General features: G+C 47.2%; 1 protein-coding gene across 2 annotated transcripts in view; it reads left to right on the plus strand.

Moving 5' to 3' along the window:
- Positions 1 to 16,245, plus strand: part of LOC119402466 (putative phospholipase B-like 2) — a 333,446-nt gene that overhangs the window by 166,535 nt on the left and 150,666 nt on the right. For both annotated transcript variants that reach the window (XM_049418655.1, XM_049418654.1), the window contains exon 8: positions 13,511 to 13,582. In XM_049418655.1, the coding sequence (XP_049274612.1) occupies positions 13,511 to 13,582 (72 nt within the window). The remainder of the gene's footprint in view (positions 1 to 13,510; positions 13,583 to 16,245) is intronic.

Raw genomic sequence — 16,245 nt, forward strand, 5'->3', positions numbered from 1 at the left:
CCCTCCCCCCACGCCAGCGAAACGCCTGCAAGAACCGCCAGCGTGTTTAGAACAAGTAAGCGCTTACAACAAGTAAGCGCTTACACCACATTCTAAATCCAGCGTCAAATCACGGCACCGATACCTTCGACGGAGCGCGCAGTCATCAAAGGCCGCCACTTCTTCAAAGCACCCACCCTTCCCCAACGCCGGAGAAACGCGTACACTGTCAGGGCGTAGCCAAGGGGGGGTTGGGGAGGTTCAAACTCCACCCCCCCGAAATTTTTCTGTTTTGTTTGCGTATATATACACGCACACATACAAACGCACGCACGAACGTACATAAAGTATGGTTGACCCCCCCCCCCCCGAAAAAAATTTCTGGCTACGCCCCTGTACACTGTCATCCTTTATGAAAGGGAACACGCGAGCGCGTGGCCTGCGCTCTGCGGCGGATGCCTACGGCGTCATCAGCCGACAGCTAAGGAAAGCACTTCCGTTTTTGCTGTCATCTATTGGCAAACAAAATAACGAGTCATGGCCGGTTGGCAAGCGCTGCAAGATTATGTTCCCGTTCCGGTATCGCAAAGGGCGATGCCGCGAAAAGCGGGCGTGCTTTCTTTAGCTGTCGGTTGATGGTGCTGTAGCCAGCAGCCGCAGAGCGCAGGCCACGCGGTCGCGTGTTCCTTTCATAAAGGACGACAGTGTACAAGAAGATCCAGCGGGCTTCGAACAAAGAACCTGAGGCCTGACGCCGTCTCAAACGACATTGATTTCACCGGCGTGTCTGCCGACGACGCCGAACTGGCTCAACATCTTTACCGAGCCGCTATGAACAGATGAGTCATGTCCAACTCTCCCGAACCCAGGCGCGAACCAATGAGCGCGCAGAGGCGTGTGAGTCGGCCAGTCAACGACCCTCGGCACAGCGAGGCTACGCTATTCAAACGTATACAGCACAAAGGCCGGCGCGACCGGCGCGTCCGTCGGCGTCCCGCGCCCCTGCTGCAGCCGGTAAGCCGGCGCGAGATGCGACGTGCTGCATTCCGCGCCGGCGACGTTACCCAAAGAACACTGTACCCAAAGACCCCGACTTCACGGTGTCTGCGTTTCCTCGGTCTTCGTGACGAAGGGACGCCGGGCGTGCTCAACTGCGCATGCGTAAAGTCGACGTAGTGCTCGGTTGGCTCGGTTTTTGCGTCAACGTAACGTGACGAACCAACGAACGTGGCGTTGCCAACTTCTGCTGACGCTGGTTGACGCGAACGCTGCGCTGGACTATAAAGGGCCGTTTATAACGAGGCTGGCAAAGCAGAAAAAAAAATCACGCATCATAGCAATTTAAGGACGCACGCGATCCGCATAAATGGGACTCATTCCGCCAACGCCACATGACAGGAACACATTCTTTGATGGCAACATTAGCGGAGCACCTGCTTCGGTGCGCCTAAACCACGGTGTAAGAAAAATAATTTAGGTGTGGACACTCTCCGCCCGCCGCGAAGGTGAGCGCGTCCAGATAATGTTCGCCTTTAACACATGCGCCGGCCGCAGTTTCGTGGGGGGCGCTGCGACATGGGGGCTTAAGAAACCTGTTGCGACGAGGCGAACGCGCGTTTTTCTTCATTTTTTTTTCACCTCATTGCATTTTTTTTAACCGTGCACGCGGAGGAGGATAGAGCAACTGAACGGCGAGTTTTCATACGGCCACGGTGTAAACGGCGCACCCGACGCACATAGCGTCCCTAACAGCGTTGCGTACGTAAAAGCGCGGCGTCTTGCTTAGAGCGCGTGAGCAGTCTTTCTGCTCGCTGACTTCTCACGTGCGCAACGACGTTACGGACGCTACGCACGCAGCTCGTCTTCTATAGTACATGCGCCGGCCGCGGTTGCGTGGGAGGCGCTGCGACATGGGGGCCGAGAGGAGGAAAGAGGCGAACATTATGTGGACGCGCCGTCGGGCGGAGTGTCCACACCTAACCCCCGTATTCTTAAACGCACCTTCACTCGAGCCTTCGCCTCGACTTGACCAAGTCAAGGCGAAGCGCCTTCCTCCACTCAAGGAGCCGCCGGGTTTCAAGAACGCTCCTCGGCCTTTCCTTCGCCAAGGGACACTTTGCCAACGCTCCCTTGACTCGAGTGGAGTCTGATAACGAGAATATTCCTAATGTGATTAGGAAATAGCTGTTTCTGCTCAATATTTATGTGCTTTTCTTAGTTAATCTTCTTTATCAGTCGACGTTACGGCAAAATACACGCCTTTAAATCTGTAGTGTAGCTTCCGTAAGCTTGAGCCGATAGAGTAAGCGAAATCCCCGCTTGAAATCTGGCAACAGTCGCATCCCGGCTGCTGAAAGAACAGCTGATTCCGATGTGTCTGCTGCTGATCGTTTCCACGCGCTTAACTTCTTTTATGCCGCATGCGTCTGTTAATCGCTGTATATGATTACGGCAGTGTCTACTTGTGTATTGTTCGTGACCCAGCTTTTGCCATGGCGACTGACGAACTACTTGAGTGATAGCGAAAAGCAGGGCCCATCGCACGGACGATTTGTCGTTTTGTTTAGCTTCCTGCTGCTGAGAGCCTTCTGTTCATTGATGCAGCTGCAGAACGGATAATGCGGGTGAGTCATTTTTACATACGATCACATTAAACTGATGTGCTTGGTGAATTCGCCACCGCACTGTGTGCAGGAATTACTTATCGTAGGTAAATTTGCTCTCGATGCGGAGTGCTAGCATAGTTCATAATTACAGGAGCCTGTGCAATTGTTATTTTCTCATTTCATTTCCTGAAACATTTAACGCGACACTGGTAGTGGTTCCGCTTCGTTTATTTTACAAATGCGGTAGAGACTGCTCGCAGCTGCTATTCATAGTTATCACAGTGTCGCGTTAAGGAGTACGTATGCTATGCATGTGGTAGAGCGTTCAAATTAGACTGTAACGCAGGTTGGGGAAAGCATTCGCTTGTGTTTTCTCCGCTATCGACGGAAGCAGTGTTTTAAAGTCGTTTTTTTTTAATTGGCAGCATATGTTGTCGGTTAACTTGGACTGATGTGTGTTTGATTTCTTCTTAACAGCGTTTCTTGACATCAGGTATACTTTATGCAAAGTTTTAATATTCGGATGATGCATAAGTTAGCAGTTCATTACTTCCATAAACGTTTTTCTATTCGTGGTGCATTTGTCGATGTACCTAACGTGACTAATTCTAATGGACGCAACGGCCATATTTTAAAATGTTTGTCCTGTCTTTTTATTTTGGAAGCGCAGGCAGCCTATAATTAGTGCACGAGTGCCCTGTGTACTGATGTTTTGGCATTCATTTGCAGTTTGTGACCCCTGGGAATACCTGCTGAGGAGGGCATCGGCGTCTGTGCTGTATAGGGACGCTTTGGCATTCCAGAGCATCTTTTGTTATTCTGCACATCACGAGACTGAAGCCGTTTCTGCCTTTTACTGCTGTTCTGCCTTAACGACGACCGTGTGGACGCACTCAACCTGGGCGGATGTGTGTCAAAGAAGCAGAGTAAACTACTCTGCTGATTCAACGAAGACGACAGCACCGAAATGGTGAAAGATTCTCAAGGGCCTTGCAGTCATCGCAGCTACTTCTGGTCACAAGAACCCTGTAAATATTTGTAAATATACGCTATCAAGCAAAATCAGCTTGCCTACCTGTTGAAACCGCGCCACCTCCCTTCCATGGAAGAGGAACAGTGCTGCATTCTATAGAACGTGTTTGATTGTTGTAGAACTGCTTTTTCTATATAATCAGAGCAGATGAGGTTTTTGCGATCCTGTCCGAACACGAAAGCACAGAGATAACTCTAAATCAATTGCAAAGGGTAAATGAATTTTTATTATATGTGCTTGATGAAGAATAACGTAGGTGACAAAATACAAGTGTGTAAAGCTGCAAGGTGTCCGTCAATAAAGCATATGCAGCCTACATACTGTCATGAAATTCGAGCTTGTAGGACATCATAAAGAAGATACAGGTGGTAGCCACACTAGTGTGACTAATCCATGCAGTGCAGCTATTAACTGCAGCTTTTCTTCCGTTGTATACAGTCATGCAAATGCTGCAAATACTGCACATTTGTAAAGAGTGTTGGTGTATCTTCTAGTCTCAGCAGCCAGGTTCCTGCACAAAAGAAAGGGGTTATAAATAATGAACATAGTGGTACATCAAAGCTGCATTTTTCTTTACTTCTTGTTCTACGCACATTCTTCAGCACTTCTCGCCTTGAAGAACAGGCATGTCTTTTGTTGACTTAATGAGCTTTCACTGTTTTGATACATGTTTGGGACAGGCACTTGTGCATCTGAACAGACGTATGGCTATCCAACGCCCATTAGCTTCATTATATAATGGCTCAAGCATCTACAATTACACTGCGTGTGCTATTGTTTTCTTAAAATTTGCCGTCATTGCTTAATTAGAAGCAGTGTTATTAAGCTCGAAAATAAAACATTCATTCATTTCTGTGCTGTATCTTTTGTGTTTTGATACGTTTCACGCATTTTTGCATACATGTGGGTTGGGTTTCATACTGCACCACCACCTGGTTAATTTCATATAGCTGGGCTTGGACGTCCATAGATATTGTGGGCTACATAAATACTGTATAACGAAGCTACGAATTACGTAGTTATAACTTTCAATACTAGCAACTGCACTCTCGTTGTACCCCATTAGATTGTCTTTTGCTTTCCATAAACCATCCCAAATATGGATCTGATCAAACACAGGGAAAATGTGAAAAACAAAATAGAAGAACGCACCTTCACGTTGATACAGAAGATCTCCTTGCAGAGGTATGCTTCTTCGTATTTCGGTTAGGGTAGTGAAGATTTACATGAGCGAAAGCCGCTCAGGTGTGCGGCGAATGCCGGCGCATGAATAGTCAGGTACGCACCCATGAAGCTAGCAGGAATAATTCACCCATTAATTGGAGAAAAGTTCGCTCTTTCACTTTCCTTTCGCTATCGCGCAGTCTTTCGCACCGGGCTTGAACTGATGCGGCGTAAGGTCTTCAACGAAATACACATGAAAGCACTGGCGACCATAGTATAAGACTTGGAACACTCGCACGATGACTATCCGAAAGCAGGTAATTCATTGGCTCATGCACGGAATGCAACACATCACGGCACAAGAGCGCGGTCCTCTTGACATCATGCCCGCCTCTCTCGGAGCCACAGCAGCCACAGTATACCTGAGCCGTTGCCGAACCACTCGAAGACAGCGCCATAGTAAATGCGCACCTTCACTGTCGAAAGCAAAAAGGCAGCGGCAGGGCGGCAGCTTGATCCATCGGTAAATGCAGAACAAGTGAGCGACGCACCGCATGGATGCCACGCTGACCGTGGCCTCCGAAATGACGAGCGCGCGGCCCGCTATGTCGGAGGCCACGCGCTGACGCCGAAACTTCACTCAAGGAACGATTCAAGGTAGCTCCCGCGCTACCTTGACAATCTCAAGTGAAACACTCCTCAAGTCGAGGTGCGTTTCGAGTGAAGGGCGATTTGTGAATCGGAAAACGGCCCTCAAGGAGCGTTTCGAGTGAAGGGTCAAGTCGAGGAGCGTTAGTGAATACGGGGGTAAATTATTTTTCTTAAACCGTGGCCTAAACTATTGGCCTCGAGGCCCACCACTGGAAACGCCGGCGCCACCGTCGGCGTGACGTGCTTGGCAGGATCACGTGGTCTCAGCGGCCGCGTCGGCTGCATGTCGGCTGCTTGTGGCGCAGTGCCGCGTGCTTTGAAAACAAGTTTCAAGTCCCACATGCGCTGCTGTCTGTTCAAATTCAGAAGTTTTCTCTCATTTTCTACTCAATTGAAACCATTGTATTAGAGTGGCTGCCTCCGAAGGCGACGAACATGGGGCTCTACCGCTCGGTGCCGCAGTGCCGCGCTTACGAAAGGAGCCCAGTATCAGCCTGCACTGGTAACCGCGGGACAAGAAACAGCGTGAAGCATGGGTTGCAAAGCTAAGAACCGGCAAGTAGCCATCCGCTACGAGTCTTGTGTGCAACAAGCACTTCCGCGACGAAGACTTTTGTTACTGCTTCGGGCCTGCGATGTTCGGTGAGTAGCAGACAGCGCGCACTGAGACGATGGCTCGCGCGCGCTTCCCGCCGGCAAATAATGCTTATCTGCCACAGGATGGTAAAAGCGCTACCTTTTACCACGTGCGATGCCATCTCAGAACCCTCCCACGCGACCTCTTAATCGTCGGCCCCGTGCTCAGCGTCCACAAAATCGGCTGCAGATGCGCAAGTCATTGTTTAGATACGTTGTATTAAAAAACGCACAGGGTCCCTTATGCATTCGTTAAAGATGACTAGAAGGCGAAAGCCATCTTCTTCTTGTCAGTCGATGTACTGATTCTCCCGCGCCCCCCTCCGAAAGCGTTCTGCGCCTAACGCGGTTTTGCACGGCCTCCGTGACCGATCACGGAGGCAATGCAAAGCGACCATGACGTGTGAATACGTCATCATGTGACATCACATTATGTGACGTCGTAATGACGCTACATATTTTGGCGATATGTGACGTCATATGGTGACACCATCACGTGACGATTATTTTTTGCATCACTAGTGTTGACGCCGCCGACGCGGGACGCCGACGGGCAACCTTCATATTTGATGAGGCATGCATTGCTTCATAAGCTACATAAATTTTGCATTGCCTCCGTGATCGGCCCACCGGCCAACCCCATGTATTTTCTTGGAACCTCATTTATTTACGTGGGAAAGATGCCACCCTGTTGGCGTTAGACACGACACTGCTGCCAAAATTGCTGGGGTACATGCCAAATAATTACTATCCTGTTTTGCGGCTGTTGGTTGCTGCAATAACTTCTATTTTATTCACCGCTATTTCAAGTTCATGTAGGTCCTAGTTCACAGCCGACGTTTGCAGAACAAGTCCGCAAACGTTACTGTATTTTCTTTCTTTTCCTAGGCGTCGCATGCTACTACATGCTCGGTCTCGTAGACTGGTTCTTCTTCCACCAGCAATCTCGAAGTGGTGAAGCTTTGGTCTATGAATTTGTTGATGACAGAGAGCGGCAAGTTCACTGGAATGGAAACGGAACGATAATTAAGGAGCATTAAAAAAAGGCGTCGCATTTGCTCACGTTTTGTGTGAGCACCAAACGAAACGAATGCGCGGAATAAAGAAACATAAGCAGCGGCATTTGCCCGCTGAGAAGACCGATCACTACGCACTGCGAGACAACTTGTCAAATGACATTGAAACGTACCCGAATTTATACCAAAAAAGAAAAAAAACACTGAATCGTCGGGACGGCAGATCACAAAATTGCCATGCGCACCGAAGCCGCAGTTGTAAGGAAATTGTTTTTGAACTGCTCTGATAGCGTCCGCGCAACAGTAGTTGTTTGTTTACTCACAAATTCTCATATTTTGCGGCCTAAAGTTCACAGCGCGGTGCCAAAATGCGCTCGTAGCAAAAGCGAAACCATCAGTACGAACATACATGCAGACGCTCATACATGCAGAGGCACCGTCAGTCGTCGCGAACCCGTGCGATCGCTGGCTTAGGGCTTCTTTCTGTTATGTTCCGTTTGGTTATACAGGCAGTCTACTCTAACGAGATATTTCACATAGTTTGCACTCAGCGAGTGACTACCTTTCACGCAAGAAGCCGGTTCAGGGGTCTGCAACGCGGTGACAGCGTGAAGCGGGTGCTCGGTTTTCTGCAAAGAGACAGCGACTGTAGACTATCTTGTGCTTTCAGTTCGTCGAAAATGATTATTCTGACATTAAAGAACACAGTTCATTTCGAAAGTACTTACAGAAATGCCCTGGAGGGCTTCCGCGAGGTGTTTTTGTAGAGCGCCGACAGCAAAACCTATGGGGAGCGCGCCGGCGGTATCCTGCCTAGCACGCAATCGAGGCGCGTCCGATAGAGGGCGACTCCGTAACTCCTCGAGGCCAATAGTCGGTGACAAGCTAAGAATAAAAACTGTACCGCTGTCCATTTGTATTATGCGCGTCCAACTACGGCCGCTCTTTACCATGACGTAACGGTTAAGATGAACCAATGAAAAATGCAACATGGCGCCGTTCGCGACGAGAGGCGAGGTACCGCTGCACTAAGAACGAGATCCGTCAATTCGAATTTCCTGCTGTGTTTGTTTATTCCAGAAGAAGCTCTTTCCTACTGTTATCCGCACGTACACAGCATCATCCTCGCCGGTCGTCATTCGCTGCAGTAGAAGCTTGTGACTGTGCCGCGTTTGAAGTGCACCGAAGCGGCAGCAGCTCGGAGTGTTTTACAACGCTTTAGCGCGTTCCTTCGTTTCGGCAGCGTCAAGTTGCAACACGGCGTGTGTTCCCTCCATCGCTCGGATACACCAAGCGTATTGCCTGAGGATCACCACATCGGCGATTGTCGTCGCGTTCATTCTTGTGCAGTGAGGTGAAAGTGAAGTCGGAATGTACGCGTCTGTGTACGATTTAGCGCCCGCAAACGCCATGGCATTAGCGTTGCCACATGTGCGCGCGTTTAGGTGTGTTACTTGGAGCTCGCAACGTGGGAATCTTGGCGATCTATTGTGATATGCGCCGTGCTGCGCGCCAATGTAAACGACGTATGTGCGGACGAAGCGTGAGAGAAAGAAAGCGACCAGCATAGTCCGTTAGCGCAACAAATTGCGAAAGTAAACAAACAAGGTGTGGAGAATATGCAGTGGTGTGTACATTATAAGAAGATAATTGTGGTCATCTGGTGCGTGTGTGATTATGTGACGTGTGCTTATTGGCGCAGTTGCGTCGTCTTAACGGAATTCACTTCCACCAGCCCAGAATGATACGCTAGCTTGAAGTACCCGTCGCGTAAGTATCGCGCTCGATGCACGAACGCCTTGCAATGAGAAACGCCGTGCGAGGTAGTCGTCGTTTACGAACCGTGAAATGATGCGCTCGCTGTGACACGTCGATTCCATGGATCGTGATCGTAACTGAAATGACGCCGCTAAAACTATTATTCAGTGAAAAAAAAAGCATTTGTTTTTAATGGCGTTGCATCATATTTCATGATATCATATTTGGAATCCTTGTTTTTGTCTAACGTGCGTTTTTTAGCATTTCGCGTGTATTGTGGGCATGTATTACGCAGTGCTAATTTGTTTATATTAAACTCGTGAAGCTTATAGTGCATAGACCCTTTTTTTAAGCGCTTATCCCTTCTTCTGAAGCCTCACCCCCTCACTATGCTTCACGAACAAATGAGGAGGGGGAGCCGGAGAGCTGGGGCTTGACAATGTACGAAAGGAATGCACTTACTGATTGTGTCCACCGATATTATCTATATAGACATCTATATGTTTTCCTTTTTTTTCTTCGAGGATGCACGTGCTTTTTCTATGTCCGAGTGTATATTTGTCATCTTTTGACTCCTGATTTTTTCATTTCTACATTTTTTCTTATTTATATTTTTTGTCGCTCTACGTGCACGGACGACGATGCTATAAAAGCGCATCGAAGCCTCGTAAATATTCCCTTGATAAAGATCGGTCTCCGATCGAAACGTTGACAAATAAACTGTCTTTTTAGAAGCGTGTATCCTTTTCCTGTTTGTCTTACGACAACCGATGACAGCCTCTTCACAATCAACGTATAAATATATATGCCTTCGCACAGACACACTCATATATAGAAGGTAGGGGCCCCTCTTCTAGCGAAAGTGGGCCCCCCTGCTGTAAATCCCACTGGGGTGACGCAGTTATGTAATAAATAAGTAATAAATTAACTAAAAACTTGAACGTTCAAGGGCTTAAGGGGTAATGGCAGTGCCAGTGCAAGTTGTCGAAGCGAGAAACAATTCCACGTAAAGCTTTTAGTCAATGCCAATTTAGCCGCGTGCACCTCCTTGGCGTCAACGGCAACGCATGCAATGGCCCCCAGAGTTAAACGCCATGTGTTCTACACGCTTTTATTTCGTTGAAACAAGACGTCTAATGAAGCCTTCGCGTTTTCCTCAAACACGATGACAAGCACGGCAACTAGAGACACAAATGCGGTATTTACGGCAGCACAAGAGTCGAAATTCACAAAGGCAATCTCAGACCACTTCGCCATACTTCGCTTTGAGTCACAGTTGCCATAGTTACAGCAGACAGTGAAGAAAACTCGCGGCGATAGTTTCGCAAATAAATTACAAACGACCTTATTAAATGTGATTAATGTCCCTGTTTTGTTCTATGAAACCGTACAATAACTATTCCTTTATTTTAAGCTTTATGTTGAATCTATCATTCTTTGTTGTAATACCATAATAGGTACTGCTCAGAAACAGCACCTTTGAGATGTACATTACTTCTTCGTAGAGACTCCGAGATGACGGCGGGGGTGTGATTTAAACAACACATATATTGTTATGCTGACGCTGAACTCCGTGCCTTCACAATTTATTTTATCCAGCTTTGCTTTCTTTATTTCAGTATTAGTGCAGTATTGCAAAATAAGGTTTATATACGTGAAATTATTGCCGTTGTTTAGGAACTACTTCGTTTGTAGCGCGGAGGCATGCCAAATATGAGCAATGCGGCCGCTTGGGCGGAGCTTATATTTATTCTTAGGCTGTCACTGACTATAGCTCCTTACAGATAAGGCAACGGACGAGCACATTGCAGTGTGACGCAATCTCGCGCACTCAACGCCTGAACTGGGCGTGCACGATAGTACGCTCTGCGCGGTAACAACGAAGCACACTGCGCAGACGGCGGCAGCCGTTTGGCACATTTCAAATGGCAGTACTGCTCTGCTTACACCTCCTGCCGCACGGCTAAGCGCAGCAGCAAAGTTAAATACGACGTACACTAGCAACCAACGTTTCTACAACCATTGGTTCAAAAAACGTTGCTAACTGTGTATGGCTACACGAGCCGTTGTCATCGAGCGTTATAGCAACAACATAATCGCGAAATAGCACTTCAGTAACACATAATAGAGTTCAGTAATCACATAAAGTAGCAAGGGAACTCTCAATCACCTGATGGACGAACTGTAACAAAGCGCAGTGGTTCAATGGCAGCAGAGCGTCGACGAGCAAACAACGAGGAGCATCAGTTGGTCCAGTCCATAAAGAAGAAACTAAGCCTACGCAGCATGAAATTTGAATCTGTGCATTGAAGCGCGCTGAAAGCAAGGACCGCAAAAATGTACAAATACGCATATTACTTGAAACAAAATTAATTGCTACCGTTGGCTTACTTCCTAAAATATAAGCAATTTATTACTTGGTGCAGTCTATTTTTATAGTTGTTTTTCAAGTACTAAGAGGCACGTGATCGATCGTCTGTAAAGCGCCGACCTTAAAGACAGAAATTGTCTGTTGTTTTCAGGTACATATTTCTGTTAAGGGCAAATAACATAAATTTTCTGTGTGACCACAGACATTTTCTGTAAAGATATCTGTACTTTTACACATATTTTTTACAGTGTATGGTGAAAACAGTAGCAGTCTTGCCGGTGAACATGTGTCCACCTTGAACGTAACTTCACAGCCGCTCATACGTTGATGTGACCGAGGAGCGGTAGCAGCTGGCAACCAGACTCGGGCGAAGAGGAGTCTTGAGAAGCTTGTTTCGAAGGAAGATATGCGTTTCGTTTACATATTTACAAGAGTTTTTGCAAACAAGCAAGCGACGCGCCTATAGATCAGAGGAGCACACAAGAGAAGAGAAGGCCCTGCCAAAGCCACCTAGAAATTTATAGGCGGCTTTGGCCCAGCGAGCTCCTGACACGCTCCTTTTATACCGGCCCGTGCACGCGCTTCTCGTCAAACGTTCTTGTGGGACGCGGACCGCGTATGGCAGGTACGCCGATGAGCAGCCAGATCTTCGCATTACCCGTAATATGCCAACGTGCTTGACCTGCTCAGTCTTTCGTCCGCCCGCTTTCGGAGCTGATTTCGTAAATTTCACGGTTATTACCATCGAGTTTAGCGCCTGTACTAAAAGAGGTCGACCTCTGGCAACAACTCGCAAAGTGTTTGTACTTGCGGCAGGAATGACATATCTTACCTGGACCCTGCTTAGGCCTGCGTTTGAGGTTCCATTTCCTGCAGCAATAATATTGAGTATCGCGACTGATTTTTATCGCGTTGCTGTTGTTGCTCATCCACACTGTGCAACTTGAAAGAGCGTAAATGCAGTCCTCCCTCTTATTTCATGCAAACATGGCGCCTTAGTGCCACCGATTTTACAGCCTTGCACATTTCGTGAGCTTTTAGTAGCGTCAGGCATTTTTAAGCGAGCATTTTTCACTAAGCTTTCGGTTGTTCGTACGAAACACAAATTAATCTCTAATGCAATGATTCGCTATGTCGCCTGCTTCTTTAAGTCCCGCACATGCTTCTCAAGCGGTTCCTTCTCCACCTGGCTCCTTGTAAGGAATACATATATATCATGAATTCTGTTGCTCACCTCAGAGAAGTAGGCATCGGACTTCTGTGTCGTAACTTTCCTTGCTTTCCTCGGGGCTGCACCGGAAATTCCTGAAGATGACCAGCGCTTTGCCTCCCGCGAAGCTCGGCAAGAGTGCAGCTTTCGAAGAGTCACTTTTCGAGGCCTTCTCTACTGGCATTGCTTGCAGATCGAACCTTTGCTTGAAGCCGCTATAGTTTACTAACTCATTCTAGACTATGGCACTTGAGCTCTTCCGCGTTTCGATTTTCGTTTTGCTGGCGAAATTGTTCACACTTCATCACTCTGTTAAAATTACAAGCCTGCGCTTTTTTGGCAGTCCCAAATGACCGTGGGCTCTTCGCGAAAAGGGCACCAATTCTGCCATTTGGCCACAAATATGAAAGCAACCAAAAAAATATTGCACTTCATCTAATTTTTTTTTCTGAATTTTCGGACACATTTCTCGAAACACCTTGTATAGCGCGCAAGACAGCACTACGTTTCACAAAACACACAAAGAAAACGTATATCCATTTACGCAGTAGTTGGTTGTAGGGAATACGCTACCAGCGAAAAGACATAACATGCGATGGAAACTTTCGCTGAAATGTAGCCTTTTCATACTACGCAGTTAACTTTATGTTATAAACAAAACGATGCCCCTTGATCGGAATGGTCTAAACAAAACCGCAGTGTATGGTAACATTGTCTGTTTCTTTTTATTAATAGCATAAATGCCACAAACGCACCCTCTCTACCCAGTGATACCACAACCTCTTTACTGCTTCTCGCTACTATGCAACAGAAATGACCTTGTTTTCGTCCGGGTGGTGCCTGAAGCAAGTGTAATAATGAAACCGGTAAACGCAAGCTCTTAAAGAATAGTCACTCATTTCTCGATTTTTTGTGTTGAAGTCCTTCTTGAAACTTTATCTTGCCTCTGTGCATAAGAGCGTCCCTTATTGGTGCAGCAAAAGTCATATTGTGCCTCGTGTCTCCGAACGATATATCAAACTCGGACACGGAGCGCAAGTCAGTTGTCAAAACCTAAAAGGTCCATGTGCTTCCTATTTTCAGCAGAGGATACTCCGTGTCCGCTGACGTCACCTCTGTGGTCGAGAGCCAAGGCTATTGGGCTTCGTACAATATTCCGTAAGTACATGGTCGACATCGTTCGAATAATAGAGAGCTGAGCTAGTTGATAAGTATTCATTCTAAAAAGGCAGATCTTGCAAACACGGACACGAGAAAGAAGTCAGGACACCACAAACGCCGACTAACAACCGAAGAGACGAACAACGGCGGAAAATAAAGAAGGCACGAACACTTATCTGCGCATGCCCATGCAACAGGCGAACCTATCAATCCGGCACGCGTGGGGGTCTACGTGGAAGACAACTGTTAAGGCATTTGATTTCATCTTTATGCAAGTTAGTCGACGGTTGGCTCACGCATGCGCTACCACTATTCTCGGTATGGCATGCTTCAATCATCAGGCGCGTTTCTTCATTTCGGTGCCGGTACAACACTGCACATTCATCGAACTTTGCCGTCCACTTACAATCTCGCCAATGTAAAGATAGATTAGAAGGTGAGCCTCCTGTTAGCGACCTCTTATGTTCCAACAATCTCTGGTTAATGCATCGGCCCGTCTGTCCTACGTAGAAGCGCCCGCAGCTGAAAGGGACCTTATACACCACACTCGTACGGCAATCAGTGAACTTGTTGGTGTGTTTTACGAAACAAATATCGGTCCGCTTCTTGTCTTTTACTCGCTCATTCTTCCACTGCACACCGGCACAAATTCGTACGAGTATACTGTATAAGGTCCCTTTCAGCTGCGGGCGCTTCTACGTAGGACAGACGGGCCGATGCATTAACCAGATATTGTTGGAACATAAGAGGTCGCTAACAGGAGGCTCACCTTCTAATCTATCTTTACATTGTCGAGATTGTAAGTGCACGCCAAAATTCGATGAATGCACAGTGTTGTACCGGCATATAAATGAAGAAACGCGCCTGATGATTGAAGCATGGCATATCGAGAATAGTGGTAGCGCATGCGTGAGCCAACCATCGATTAACTTGCACGAAGATGAAATCGAATGCCTTAACAGTTATCTTTCGCGTAGGCCCCCACGCGTGCCGGATTGATAGGCTCGCCTATTGCATGAGCATGCAGAGGTAAGTTTTCGAGCCTTCTTTCTTTTCCGCCGTTGTGCATCTACTCAGTTGTTAGTCGGCGTTTGTGGTGTCCTGACTTCTTTCTCGTGTCCGTGTTTGCACGCCCTGTTTTTTTAGAACGACATCCTTCAGCGCGGTGGCTTGGCGCATCCGCCGATCAGTCTGTTGTGCATATGAACTATACTCGGGGACAACTTTCTGTGGCAATGAAGGGAAAGCTACGGGGGCGGAGCGTTTGCACATGTACTGCTACGCGAAGTAGTCCAGTTTGGCGCGCGTCTCGTAACGCCGTGGAAAGTGATGGCTAGCGTTGCATTTCGACGCAAACGCTGCTTAGCCTCTAAGGTACGGGTAAAAGGCGCGACTTTTTAAAGCACGCAAAAACGCAAAGTAACAACGTATAAAGTAAAACAAATACAAATATCTCGCTTGTGTGCTCTGTGTTCCGTCCCAAAAAGCTACATGTAGAAAATGAAGGAGTATATTATATATCTCACGAAGAAAATACGGACGCAATTGTGGAACTACATTCATTAGCGATAGGATACGTGCATTGCGGCCCTGTAGCTTTCCCTTCACTGCCACAGAAAGTTATCCCCGAGTATCATCATCATCATCATCATCAGCCTGTCTACGCCCACTGCAGGGCAAATACCTCTCCCAGGTTTTCAGGGCCTTAGATTGGGAAGAATTAGGGATAAGAGTTAATGGAGAGTATCTCAGTCCCCTGCGATTCGCTGATGACATTGCATTGATTAGTAACGCGGGAGACGAATTACAGCTCATGATTACTGAACTGGATACGGAAAGTAGAAGAGTAGGTCTGAAAATTAATATGCCTAAAACTAAACTAATGTGGAACAATCCCCGAGTATAGGCCAGTTTAATTCATTTCATAGGTTACCCTCATATGTGTAAATGTTGCTAAAACGAGTGTAGTCGTAGACACGATTGAATCATGAATTGCCACTCGCTTTTCTTAAGTGCAGCACCGTTATTAAGACTGTCTCGCAGTAAATTAATCTCACAGGCATCCTGAAGCAATGGAGGCCAAAAATGAAGGTATTTGTTGTTCTCTTGGCGTCTTTAAAGCATCCTACCGCAAATCCGACTGGTCTGTACTGGACTGCACTAATTTTCACTTCGCCACGGAAGCTCTCCTATAATATGAAGTCAGGCGGATGTGCGAGCAATCTTGGTGTGCAGCAGAAACGATTCAACCATCTGCAGGCGGTACTCAGTGTGGGCAGTTCGAAGATTAGGAGCGTATTCGCGCATAAAGCAAAATTCAGTGGGCGCTGAGAAGTTAGGAGCACTGTGAAATATTGGTCTGACAAAAATTTGGAGGCATAAAGGAACGAGGACAAGAAATGACAGGACTGGTGCCAAACTAACAACTGATTTATTGGAAAGAACATTGTATTCCAGGTAGCTTCACGCGCATGCGCGAGTCACATTGACAATCACCGTAACAGAATGACAACCTACCTTGAGTTATCAAGACTTGTCTAAAAAGTGCAATTCATTGCCATGATGGCACACTAAGATGGCACACTAACACATTGGGCACCCTTCTTATTTATGTAAAAAGCGTCCAACATTTCTCTGGCCACCTGGTTTCGGCTTTTCCC

Source organism: Rhipicephalus sanguineus, chromosome 8 (genome assembly GCF_013339695.2).
Source record: "Rhipicephalus sanguineus isolate Rsan-2018 chromosome 8, BIME_Rsan_1.4, whole genome shotgun sequence".
In the NCBI taxonomy this organism is placed as follows: Eukaryota; Metazoa; Arthropoda; class Arachnida; order Ixodida; family Ixodidae; genus Rhipicephalus; species Rhipicephalus sanguineus.